General features: G+C 40.4%; 1 protein-coding gene across 13 annotated transcripts in view; it reads right to left on the bottom strand.

Moving 5' to 3' along the window:
* The window catches only part of Reps2 (RALBP1 associated Eps domain containing 2), a 252394-nt gene that overhangs the window by 116700 nt on the left and 122142 nt on the right, over positions 1-13552 (bottom strand). For all 13 annotated transcript variants that reach the window (XM_021152942.3, XM_029473671.2, XM_029473675.2 and 10 more), the window contains 2 exons: positions 3833-3971; positions 460-523 (listed from right to left, as the gene is read on the bottom strand). In XM_021152942.3, coding sequence (XP_021008601.1) covers positions 460-523; positions 3833-3971 — 203 coding nt within the window. The remainder of the gene's footprint in view (positions 1-459; positions 524-3832; positions 3972-13552) is intronic.

Here is a 13552-nt window from a genome sequence, read left to right as displayed (position 1 = left end):
CTGCAGAAATTACTTTTAAACTAGTAGCTAACACTTAGGGCTCACTATGCAGGTCTGATACTGCTCATTGTGGTTTTCATAGGGTAATTTATTTAATCTTCATAGCAACAAAAACCTGAGTTCTATTCACTCTCAATCAGTTTTAAAAATAATCCAGAAAATAAACTTCTCAGGGCTGGGAGTGGGGCCCAGCAGTGGAACACTTACCTGGTGTGTGTGAGGCCCTGGATTCAAACCTTAGCACCACCAAAAACAAAATCAAAAATGAAAACTTACTTGAGAGGCTGAGGCATGGCACTTGCTGCAAGTCTGGGGCTAGCCTGAGCTACACAGTGAGTTACAGGTCATTCTAGACTACAGAGTAAAACTCTCTCTCAAAGCAAACAAAAATTACATCTTAAAAAATCAAAACAGCAAAAAAATGAGTCTATGATCACACTTGGCAACAAACATACTCACCAAATATAAGAGAGTTCTGGAATGGAGAGCTTTGATTTGGTGAAGAAGTTCTTGGCCACAGACCCTGTCAAGAGCCATGATTTAAGTCAGCATTACTTGTCTGAAGCAGCTTGGATGTGCAAGCAAATTGCCATGTTTTCCTTTAACAATTTCTACCACATAACCACAAACGCTTTTATTCCTCAAGCAACAACAATTACAAGGACTTTCATAAAAGCAGCATGTGGCTTGCCTAGCAAAGCACATCTGAGGGCCAAAGATTAGTTCTTCTTGTTGCAAAAATGAGAAAAGTACAAATAAAAGGGATATAGAATATGTAAAAAGAAAAAGATGCAATGACAAAATGCTCATGACGAATACAAATAAGATAAACTCCTGCTGTGTGTTTACCAAAACTGCACATTTTCATTAAAAATGCCTAAGAAAACATTCAAAATTACTTAAGTAAATAAGAATATGTTGAGTTTTATACTTAGAGAATGGAAAAGCAATGTAGAGGCATGGAAAAATGGTAAGTGAAAAGGGAAAAAATGGTATCATTAACCCTTCCAAAATATTGAGAAATAGTTTTGACAAGATCTGAGATTTCCGGGCAGTGGTGGTGCACGCCTTTAATCCCAGCACTTGGGAGGCAGAGGCAGGCAGATCTCTAAGTTTGAGGCCAGCTTGGTCTACAGAGTGAGTTCCAGGACAGCCAGGCCTACACAGAGAAACCCTGTCTCAAAAAAAAAAAAAATCTAAGATTTCTTGGTGGCACTTTGAACAATGTAGCCAGGACTCTTGTCAGTTGAAATTCAGCAATCATCCCATTGTCCCAGCTGCACTTGAAATGCTAGCCTTCACTGACATTTTTCTTGCTTTCATGCTCCTAAGATTCTACAATTCAAAAGCCTCATTCCCAACATAAGAGAGCATTAAAGCCCCAAATTTTGTTCTAAGATAAGTCAAAAGTCTCCCAGCGCAGTTAGAAGTGTTCTAATTGGCTTTAAAAACAATAAGAATAGGTGGGAATTTAGTTGGTAGATACTTGATTGTCATATGCAAAGCCCCAACACTACATAAACAGAAAAATCAGGCCAGGAATGGCCTGCACACCTTTAATCCCAGCACTTGACTAACAGAGGACTAACAGAGGTCTCTGTGAGTTTGAAGCTAGCCTGACCTACATAGCAAGTTCTAGACCAGCAGGGGTTATATAGTGAAACACTGTCTTCAAAATAAAATTTAAAAAGGGTTATAATGGATCCTAAAGCAACACTCAACTTTCTTTTGATAAATTATTAAAATTCAAAAGCAAAGTATCAATAACCCAGTGAGCCTTCTCCCTAAATGTATTCTGTCAATAACGCTATCACATGATTCTTGGCTACCAATGCAACCGGCCACCTTGTGAAACACCTGACATACAAAACTTGTTGCCTCATTTACCAGCTATCCTATAGCAACCAAGATATAAAGGCATTCTCTTCTCCTATCAGTCTGTCTTCTGTTGGATCCAGCCTCTTCAAAGAACAGTAGCTGATGCTGGCTTTCATACTGGAGACTATTGTACCATAGAGTCTCAAAAAAGTTAGGTGGAAAGCATTGGGAAGCTGACAGCTATCAAATTCAGCTGTGTCCCAGATGTCACCAGCTAAAGAAGGAGCAGAGGAGAAAGCCTGAGTCCTGTCTCCTTTGAGTGCACCATGTGACAAGTCCTCATGTATTTTCACTCCACCTCCACCACTAAGCCACAAGAAAAAGAGACTCCGTTTATATATTCATATAAAGAATATATATTCATATAGAGAATATATATTCATATAAAGAATGTTTATAAGAATGTACAGCAGTGACCTAGGTCTGCGAGGTGGAGCAGACAGGAGTAGGGAGTCACTGCTACTAAGTGGGTGGATTATAGAGGGGTGATAGAAAGGTTCTGAACTTAGGTTATGAATCTTGTCTATGAATGAACTAAAACCGCTGACTGTACAGTTCAAATGGTAATATTTATGGTATATGAATTATATTTCAACTAAGTTATTTATTTTAAAAGATATCAACTAATGCCATTCATGAACTTATTCATTGTAATCAAACTAAACATTTTTAAAAATTTTATGAGACAGATAATTTTGAACAATGAAGAAAGACTTGATTGTGTTAAAGTATATGTGATTTTTTTTCTCACATGTATCAGTGAGTTCTGGTTATGTTTTTCTAAGACACCCAAAGATATATTCTGAAATATTTTTCAAATCAAATGGTCTGGCAATGGTATTTCAAGATCATCCTTGCTGAGAGGGAATATAAAGAAAACTGCCAGCACTTGTCCATGGGGATTTGTTATAGCTGTAAGTCAACTTGTATCTACACTTGAAATTCTGCAAAAATAAAAAGATTGAAAGAAATTTTCAAAACACCTCAAACGATTTATCCATATTTGGCTAAATATGTGCATATATTGGGAAAAGAATCAGATGAGCAAGAGTATGGAATCTGGATTTCTGTTCATATATTCTAAATCATGATGGTAAAACTCCTTTGTTATTTTTAGACTATTCTACCTTCCCTAAGGTCATTTACCACCAATCACCAAAATGATGTTTGCCTTTACATATACAAGAATATATCAATTATATACCTTATTTCACAGAAAATTAGTCTTAACCCATGCTTGACTGTTAGCTTAGAATGATCAAACCCACAGATATTCTTTACATCTGAAGGGTAAGAAGTTGTTTTATCCTTTTTTCTTCCAGACTCTAGGATTTCACTGTTTGTTCAGCCTGGTAAAATGCAGGCCCATGGGAACTAAATCAGTTCTTCTCAGTTTAGATGTTACAGGAGGGCACAACAGGAATGCAGACATCTGAAGATAATGTAGAACTGATATTGAGAAGGTGCTGCTGGCCAGTCTTCCTTTCATATCTCAATTTCAAGAACCATGAAAGAAAGACTTAAGCCAAAGAAAATGAGCATGAGCTTAAACTTCTGGGAGCATAAAACCTAAGGGGACCTCTGCCGGAAGGAAGGAGGGCAGGTAGGAAGGCAGGTTACACTTTGTCTTTGTTCTGACTCTAATATAATGAGTAAGCAATTGAAGGTGTCCCATGGCACTGTCATCTACTGTTCCACGTGCTTTAGCTGATAAGGTGCAGGATCTGGACTACGTTCCCCCCAAATTCACATTTACCCTTCTGCAATAGCAGTGTAATTTCCCCCACGTCGTCATTACCATTTTTTTCTGCATGACTTATATTTGATAAGAAGTTGTACCTTAGAGGAATACAAATTGGAATCAAAGAAGGTTATAATATTCATTTTGTATTTCTCAAGATATTCTGTAGTTATTCATATGGGCCCCACGTTCCAGGACACCATGTTCTCTCACCTGAAATGAAGGAACTTGGGTCTGGCTGGAGGGACCGAAACTGATTGACGTAGTACTCCCGCTGTTCTTCAGTTATCCTCCAGGGCTCATCTGGGTAATTACTGATGTTCTCCTGCGGTTCTCTCTCCACTGAAAAGGACTTTAAAAAAGAAAGTGCTCACAGAACATGCCTGTCATGAGATGAGGTGTAAGACTTAAACACCAATGAATATTATTTTGTATTTTTTAAAATTTCTCCTGAAAGGAATAAACATAACTGTCTCATAAAAAGAATTTAACCAAAACATAAACTATCAGATAAAGGAGACAGCAAGCTTCATGGTCTTTTCTATCTTCAAAGTTAACAGGAACATGAATTACTGAACAGGTAAAGAATGGTGACAGGTTTTAAGGCCACCAATAGTTCTCTTCAACTATTCATCACATCTGACCCTCTTAGATTAGCTAAGTGGATAATAATAAAATTTTCACATGTATGTGGATGGCATGTTGGGGGGCAAAGATGATATCAGGAGTCTTCTTCAATTTATCACACCTTACGTATTGAGACAGAATTTCTCAACTGAAGGTTTTACTCTGTTAAGTCTACTGTAGTTAGCCAGCTTGACCCCTGACTCCACATTCCAAGCACTAGAATTATAGGTAGGCTACCATGCCCAGTGGACATTAAGCAGGTTCTAGAGATCTGACCTCTGGTCTTCACATTTGCATAACAAGTGCTTTATCTGCTGAGCCATCTCCTTAGCCTTATATTCTCTTCTGCTCTTCACAGAACATATGGCAACACTATAACTGCATAATCTTTTAGTTTCATATGTTTTCTTTGTTTGTTTGTTTGTTTGTTTGTTTGTTTTTGAGACTTAATCTCATACTGTAGCCCAGGATTGCCTAGAACTTACTATATAGCCAAAGTTAGGTTCAGATTTACTGATTTCTGTTCCTTAGTGCTGGGATTATTGATGTGAGCTATCATAACTGTGTTACTCTTTTTCTCCTGTTGCATTTACACTGTATAAATTCAGGAGTCAAAATTTCCAAGCCCAACCCAACTCCCTGGGTCCTAAGTCAGTATCACTGAATCTACCCTTCACATGTATGAGTTGGGACTGTTTACTAAATACAAAGCTGAGCAATGAGAACTACTGTGAGATTGCCATCAGCAGGGTAACAAAGGGGTGCACCAAAACTGCCACTAGAGGGCAGGCGGGCATGCCAAATTTGAAGATTTAAGAGCTCAGAAGCCCAGAAGGCAATGCAGGAGCAAATAAAAGCTAGTCTAGGCTTCCAGAATACACACAAAATGGAAGTGCTGAGAGAAACATCTGGGGCTTTGCTCCATCTTTCCCATCCACCTTAAAACCATGTATGTTTACCAAGGGCCATGTCCATGGAACCAAGAGGTGGTCACAAAGAAGGCAAAAGGAAACGAGTAAAGACAAGACAGATATTGCTGCACAGAAGTCTTCATGCTAAATGTTGATCTGCTGCATCACCTGCTACTAATGGAAAGCCCTGCTCCCTGGGAGTGCATTACTTCTCTCCTGGGAATGAGGCCTCCCAACCTAGTCCTTCTTCATTCTAGCCCATGGTTGTTCCTTCTCCAAGGTCATAATTGGAGACATTTTGAGAAATTGAGAAATTTGAGAAAAAAATCTATTAATCTTGCAGCTACTTTCTTTCCTATTTATATTACTTCATGCCTGAGTAGCGTGAGTCACTTTTTAATAGGTCTTGGTCAATTCTACCTGGACATCAGGACTCTTGCATGCTACTTTTTGCTGACTTGGTAGGTTTGTAATTCCCCAAGTGCTCACGTCTTACAGACCAAACTCAGGTCTTCCCTGGAAACTCTTCCTCTGGTGCCAGCCTGATGAAATCCTTCCCCTTCTTACATCCTTCTGCTCCAAAGTGCCCTTTCCATATTTCTACCATATGTACAACCATGCCTACACACATAACTGAGGTCACTTCCTGCCCCAACACAGTCTGTTACAAAGGTAAGCAGCAGCTAAGTGTGGCTGTGTGGATGAATGACATGACTCATACCTGCTATCATCTGACTACATGGAAACAACAGTAATTGGGTTCATAACACACTGGCCTCTGAGATGCTTTGGCATCAAGGATGGACCATCTAGAGACTGCCATACCTGGGGATCCATCCCATAATCAGCCTCCAAACGCTGACACCATTGTATACGCCAGCAAGATTTTGCTGAAAGGACCCTGATATAGCTGTCTCTTGTGAGGCTATGCCGGGGCCTGGCAAACACAGAAGTGGATGCTCACAGTCAGCTATTGGATGGATCACAGGCCCCCCATTGGAGGAGCTAGAGAAAGTACCCAAGGAGCTAAAGGGATCTGCAACCCTATAGGTGGAACAACAATATGAACTAACCAGTACCCCGGAGCTCGTGTCTCTAGCTGCATATGTATCAGAAGATGGCCTAGTTGGCCATCACTGGAAAGAGAGGCCCATTGGTCATGCAAACTTTATATGCCTCAGTACAGGGGAACGCCAGGGCCAAGAAGTGGGAGTGGGTGGGTAGGGGAGTGGGGGGAGAGTATGGGGGACTTCTGGGATAGCATTGGAAATGTAAATGAAGAAAATACCTAAAAAAAAGAAAAGAAGTAGTTTTAAATAAAAAAAAGAAGATGCATGTTCTTAGAAGAACAACCTTTGTCAGATTAAAGATATGAATGATACAAATACAAATCAACAAACAGAGAAAGCAAAACCTGAATAGATACACAGCCAGGCCATGAGTCAGAACAAGGGCCAGGTGCAACTTAAGCTATGAAGCAGCAAGAAGAGTCTGTGAGATTAGGACAGAAGCGATATAGAGAAAGGAGTAGGGTGCATGCCTATAATCCATGTATCCAGGAGGCTGACGTAGGGGATCATGAGTTCAAGGCCAAGCTAGGGAACATAGAGAATTCAAGTTCTACACAGTAATACAGTGTCTCCAAAAAAAGGAGAGGAAGTGGTCAACTCCTAGAAGCAGCCCCATTTTGGGTCACATAAACACTTCCAGTGCAGCACGGACATGGGTGGAGTTGCCTCAATCTGGCCCAGGTGAAAAGCAGAGCTCATAGTTAACAAAGTATATCTAGAAGTGAGTAGGAACCACAGATAATATTCAACAGGATGATCAAATATCCAGACTCCAAGTCACGGAGGGATCACCTCACTGAAATGTGAAGACAAGGAAGAACGGTTACAACCATTTGAGCAACTGAAGCCAGAGACAAATGTGGCTTACAGGTAAGAAGGGTTTGGAGAGAAATGAAAGAGAACAAAATCCTCACACAGCCCTCAGCACAGAAGACCCACTCCAGAACTGAAATTGTAACTCAGTGCCTCTTCGTCAGTATCTAAGGACCATCTTGCTGCAGGACCCAAATACATGGCACCACCACCTCTGAGGTAACCCCCAAATCAATCAAAGTTATGAATAAAGTAACTTGAAACAAGTAACATACTGTCATGAATAAAGACTTGAAAGTTCAGTCACCTCTAAGAAATTAGCAGAGACCAAGGGCACTGAGAAATAGGAGTAAGCATTTTATGGAGACTCAGCTACTCAAGCAGAAGCCAGAACCAGGAAAGGCTCTTCCTTCAAGTACATCCTAATGAGTCTGCCTGTTCAACCCCAGCTCCACTGGTTTTGTTGGCTGGGCAGAGGTATTTGCTACTTGATGCAAATTTTGAGTTTTGCCAGTAATTTGAAGAAAAAAGAGAGAGAGAGAAACCAGAGTGATGGTACATATCTATAATTCTCTGGAGGTAGGTCCAAATGGACCAGGAATTTAAAACAAGCCTTGGCTGCATAGTGAGTTTGAGGTTGGCCTGAGCTACATGAAACTCTGTGTTCAAAAAGAAAAACAAAAAACATGAGGAGAAAGAACATTCTTCCACATCTGTCTACACAATCTACAAACATATGGCACATTATACGGTTTCTCCAGACACAGGAGAATTATATTTGCTTATATTCAAAACATTCAATTCCTTGATTTTGTTTCAGATGAAATGCAAATATTTGGTGCTTCAAGTTATTGTCTCCAGGGAAAACATGCTGTTTGTAATGAAAGAGCCATCAAAAGACTTATTAAAAAATAATACTATTCATAAAATACTCCAAAATGAAATTTACCCTCAAAGTACCTTTAAAAAAATCACACAAATGTGAATAATATGAATTACAAAGAACTATTGTCTGGTAGAATGTTAAAAGGGTGTGTATATCCTGTTTTAGCCATAGAACATTTCTGCTTACAAAATAAGACTACTCTGGAGGCCTCCTATACATGCTGTTGACTTAAGAGTTTACCATCCCACCAATGAAGGGAGAGAGATTTTAGACTAAAGTTCCTTTGTAGCCTTAGCAGAAACAGTACAAAAACTACTTTTTGCCATTATTTTCAAAAGTAATTTAGAGCTCAAATTTCACCATCTTAGGTTAATGTTAAACTGCAGGAATCTTTCTGACCCTAATGTATAGTATGCAGTTGCTAGCTCTAAAGACAATGTAAAGTTCACAGCAATGACTAGTCTGGAAAGATATGCCTACTGATGTTTACAGAAGCAAGAATGCTATATAGTCCTATAGGCGTAGCGAACCACTTTCTGGTTGAATTTAAAGGCTTCTCCATAAGACAGAACTCATGTGTGGTACCATTAACTGGGCCAAAAATCTATTGCTAACTAGGTCATATGCCCTAGGGGAAAACCTAATACTATCATTATTCTGCTAAATGAATACAATAATAAACTGCTCCCTATATTAGTCTATCTCTTGAGTCTCATCATAAAAGCTTCTTAGTGTAGTAGTTGGTGATTAATACAGTGACCAACAACTGATCGGTGTATAAAGAGTATAAGACTATGGAGTGTTCAGCTCTAAATGGATAACTATAACACATCCTCAGTCTCCAGGGCTCAAGGATCATCATGGAAGAGGGAGATTGAAAGAACATAAGAGCCAGCAGTAATAGACATCTGAAATGAAACCATGTTTATCTGACATGATGGTGTCATTGCACATATGGACTCATGGCACCTGTGACTACATGAATACCTGTACAAAATCAAACCAGCTAAAAATCCCAGCATGTGTAGAGGCTTGTGAAGTCCCATCCCCAGCTGAGGAGCTATTTCTAAGTGATGGCTGCTATGGGAGGGAGAGGCAGTTTTCTTGGACACCCATGCCTCAGTAGATTGTCCTTTACCCATGTACATATAGTGAATTCAATGGAATTTTTTAAAAGGTATATAAAACTGATAATAAGTAATGGTGTGACATATGGAGAAACTAGAGAGGATGGAAAGAGGGTAGATTTTATCAAAATACATTATATGCATATATGAAATTCTCAAACAAAAGAAAGCTATCCCCATGAACATAAGTGAATGTTTGGTAATGTGTATTTACCACTCTGCTAAATGGTAGACAGTATAAGTAACTAATATATCAATTCTCATCCTTGTAGGGCCCATTATTTCCAATTTGCAGAACAGGAAACTGGGGATTAGGTAAATGAAGTAGTTGACCAAAACCACATGCCTAGAAATAAGAGACAGAACATGAACTCTTTGTCATCGAGCTTTATGGCTATCTCTTTCTGCCTACCCACCCATCCTACAATAAGGGATTGTTTTCTTTTCAGAAAGTGTGGTAGATCAAGGATCTGACTTTGAGATGTGAATGATTATATTATATTATTATAATATTATATTATTATATTACATTTACACCCTCCCCATCACCTGATTTAGTTTCAAATTACAGCTGGTAGCCTATTAGATTCTTCAGAAAACCTCTTTTTTAAGCACATAGTTTTTGTATGTGAGCAGCATCTGCCATGTTTTCACATGTTGAAAGAATCTGGAAGATAGGCTACCATGCATATAGTCAATCAGTTTAGTTATTGTTATTTTCATATGAAACACAGATGCTATTTTGATGAACATAAGAAATACTTCTTAGTAACCTCTCCAATTCTTACATAAGGAGCCAAGGTCTACTTCTCTGGACAGAAAGATGCCCTTTACAATTTTCAGGTTTTTTTCCTCAATGCCCGGAGAAAATAAGAAATCAGCAGTAAGATGAGACTCTGTGAAGGCCACAGACTTTCAAACACACTGTAACAATGTTTTATCCCCATCCCTGTAGGTCAGGTAGGCTGCCTTGCCTGACATTGCCAGGATGTTCTTTCTCCCTTTCACACTCAAGAGAGCCTGAGGCCAGATGGGAACCAGATGCTCCAAGAACTCAGACTAAAAACAAGAAATACTTCTGAGATTTAGGCTACAGACTCAAAGTACGAATACAGTTCAGGTTCCAGAAGCATGCAAACTGGCATTCAAATTTGGGAAGGGCCCTTATTAACAACTTAATTTCTAAGCTACCTGCTTCCCACTCCAAAAAGGCAATCCCAAGGCCCATTGAGTCCTATCCTGATCTCCAGTCTCATCTCTCTCCCACTCCAGGCTCTAGTCACACCAGCCTTTAGTTCCAATGTGTCTGTTCTCTATGTGATGTGGAGCAGACTGGCTCAGTCAAAATACATGTTATCCCTGTTTAGCATAGCTCCTCATGCTGCACAGGCTGCGTAGTAAAAGAACAGCAATGCCCTAATACTTGGTGATAGAATTCCAGGTGGGACAACGGACCCACCCATGGAAACCTGATTCAAATCCAAGTTACAGGGTGAAAGAAGAGGTGAACAGGGCCTTCATGTGGCTTGTTGAGGTCACACAGTGGAAGTAGAGGTGAAACGATGGCAGCATTTCCTAACCCTGTAGCTGTCTGACTATGGCAGAGGCAAGATTCCAGTACCAGCCGAGCTTATCTGTGAGACTGGAGGTGTTCTTCTAGGCTTAGATTTTCTTTGGGTCTTTCAAAGATTTAATAAGTTATCCATACTGCCTATTATGAAGCACTTTTGCTTAACTACTCAAAGGAGTTCCTGTTGTCTCCAATTAAGAACCTACCCCAGTGGATCCATCTCAAGGGGAGGCTCCAAGGCCTGACAGTATTACTGATGCTATGATGTGCTTACAGACAGGAGCCTAGCATAGCTGTTCCCTGAGAGGCCCAACACTCAGGTGACTGAGACAGCTGCAGATAATTATACCCAACCAACAGGCTGAAGTCGGGGACCCCTGTGGTGGGATTAGGGAAAGGCTGGAAGAAGCTGAAGAGAAGGATAACCCCATTAGGAAGACTAGCAGTCTCAACTAACCCAGACCCCTGAGATCCCTCAGACACTGAGTCACCAAACAGGCAGCTGGTCCGAGGCCTCAACACATATACAGCAGAGGAATGCCTGGCCTGGCCTCAGTGAGAGAAGATGTACCTAACCCTCAAGAGAATGGAGACACCAAGGAGTGAGGAGGCCTGACAAGGGGGCAGGCATCCTCTTGGAGACAGGGGGAAGAGGAATGATATGAGGAACTGTGGGAGGGTGGTCTGGGAGGGGGATAATGGCAGGACTGTAAAAATAAAATTAAATTTAAAAAAAGAACCTGCCCAGTGAATGCCTCTTGTCAAGGATCTTGCCACAACATGAAAGATTCCTCTCCTCACATCACAGCTCCATCCTTGCCTAAGTCAACTTATGTCCCACGTCATGCTTCACAGCTGAGCTCAAGCATCAGTTCTTAGGGGAAGCCTCTCCTCATTTTGTAGCCTTATGTTGTATTTTTTTCGGTTACATGCCACTCCTTATCTTTCCAGTGATTCTGTTTTCAGTTCTACATGCATAAATGGAGATTGTATGACTTGAACTCATCTCCTCAACTTGGTTACAAGTGACTTGAGAACAAGTTTGTACCCTCAGTGTAACACTGGGATGCTTGCTGACTCACAGAAGCTGCTTAACTAAGATTTACAAATGGATGGTTATAATGGCCACTGTGCAAGACTATTGGAAAGGCTGAAAGGGCCAAGCACAGCATTGCCCCCAGATATACACTCAGCCAGTAGTCACTACTGTTGTTGGGACAGAAGCCATGACATTACTGTTCACCTCACACGAAGAAGAGTATAGATGGGCAAAGGGCTAAAATGGTGCCCTTATAAAGGAGGCTTACATAGCAACAGCTTAGTCTATAACTAAGACCAGAGCCCTGAGAGTAAATAAAAACAAACACCACCCTTAGCTCTACTTTATAAAGTGCTGTCTAAGATCTAGCATTCAGACAGGTGTTTGCAGCTATATCTAAAACACTGTATCAGAGGAGCTTCTATCTATCAAACCAATGTGCACCCTAACTATTCCTCAGAAAGTTCTGGCTACAATCTTACTTCAGTTCTGAGGCTTACTTCAGTGTAATACCTCATACCTCATGGGAGAGCATTAATGCCACAAATAGAACACACTCAGCTGTAGTTATCTGTAGTCTAACCCCACCCAGTTGCAATACCATTAAATCTATGGCTATTATTTGTTACCATTCCCTCATCGCCCACTGTCTAAATATAAATACTTTCAGGCCTTAAGGCAATACTCTGATCGGTTCTGATAATTGCTGAATTAATATCTTATTTCTACAAATATCCTTCAGCTTCTCTCCCAAATATGTACTTCCCTAGAGTTTTCATTCAGTAAGCCATTTCTTTAGTATTCTCATATAATAATAATAATAATAATAATAATAATAATAATAAAATGCTTGTTATATTAAAGGTGACTACCAGAAAAGAAACAAAGCAAATAGAGTAATTGTCAAGAAACCCAGACACTATTGTGGATGCCAAGAAGTGCTTGCTGACAGGAGCCTAATACAGCTGTTTCCTGAGATGCTCTGCAGTAGGGTCTCCAGTGGAGAAGTTAGGGAAAGGACTTAAGGAGCTGAAGGGGTGTTCAACCCCATAGAAAGAACAGCAATATCAACCAACCAGACTCCCTCCACAGAGCTCCCAGGGACTAAACCACCAACCAAGGAGTACACATGGAGGGACCCATGGCTCCAGCTGCATAAGTAGCAGAGGATAGCCTTGCTGGGCATCAATGGGAGGAGAGGTCCTTGGTCCTGGGAAGGCTCGATGTTCCAGTTTAGGGGAATGCCAGGGTGGGGAGGCGGGAGTGGGTGGGTGGGTGGGGGCACACCCTCATAGAAGCAGGGAGGGGTGGGATAGGGAGTCTACAGAGGGGAACCGGGAAGGGGATAACATTTGAAATGTAAATAAGTAAAATATCCAATAAAAAAAAGAAAAGCCGGTTGGTGGTGGCCCATGCCTTTAATCCTAGCACTTGGGAGGCAGAGGCAGGCAGATTTCTGAGTTCGAGGCCAACCTGGTCTACAGAGTGAGTTCCAGGACAGCCAGGGCTACACAGAGAAACCCTGTCTCGAAAAAACAAACAAAAAAAAAAAAAACAAAAGAAAGAAAGAAAGAAAGAGAGAGAGAAAGAGAGAAAGAAAGAAAGAATGAATACAGGAAAGTAATGGGGAACAGTACTCCTGTACCAAAATGAAGCAATTCCAAAGACAGAGCATACTGAATGTGTTTTGAAGAGGATGGGTATTGGAAGAAAGGTGCTTGGAGTCTTCTTAAAAACATACATTTTTCACAGAAGATATTTTCAGCTAACTAATTATAAATGGGAATACTAAAAGAAACACTCTTCTGTTTACTAGCACAGAGAATAACACACAGGCTTGCAAACTCTACTGTGTTTTGTTTAGCATCTATGTTAAAGGACTTTTCTTTC

This window comes from Mus caroli, unplaced genomic scaffold, assembly GCF_978045245.1.
Source record: "Mus caroli unplaced genomic scaffold, Mus_caroli_1 scaffold_5, whole genome shotgun sequence".
Lineage (NCBI taxonomy): Eukaryota > Metazoa > Chordata > Mammalia > Rodentia > Muridae > Mus > Mus caroli.
This window is presented reverse-complemented; position numbering and strand designations above follow the sequence as displayed.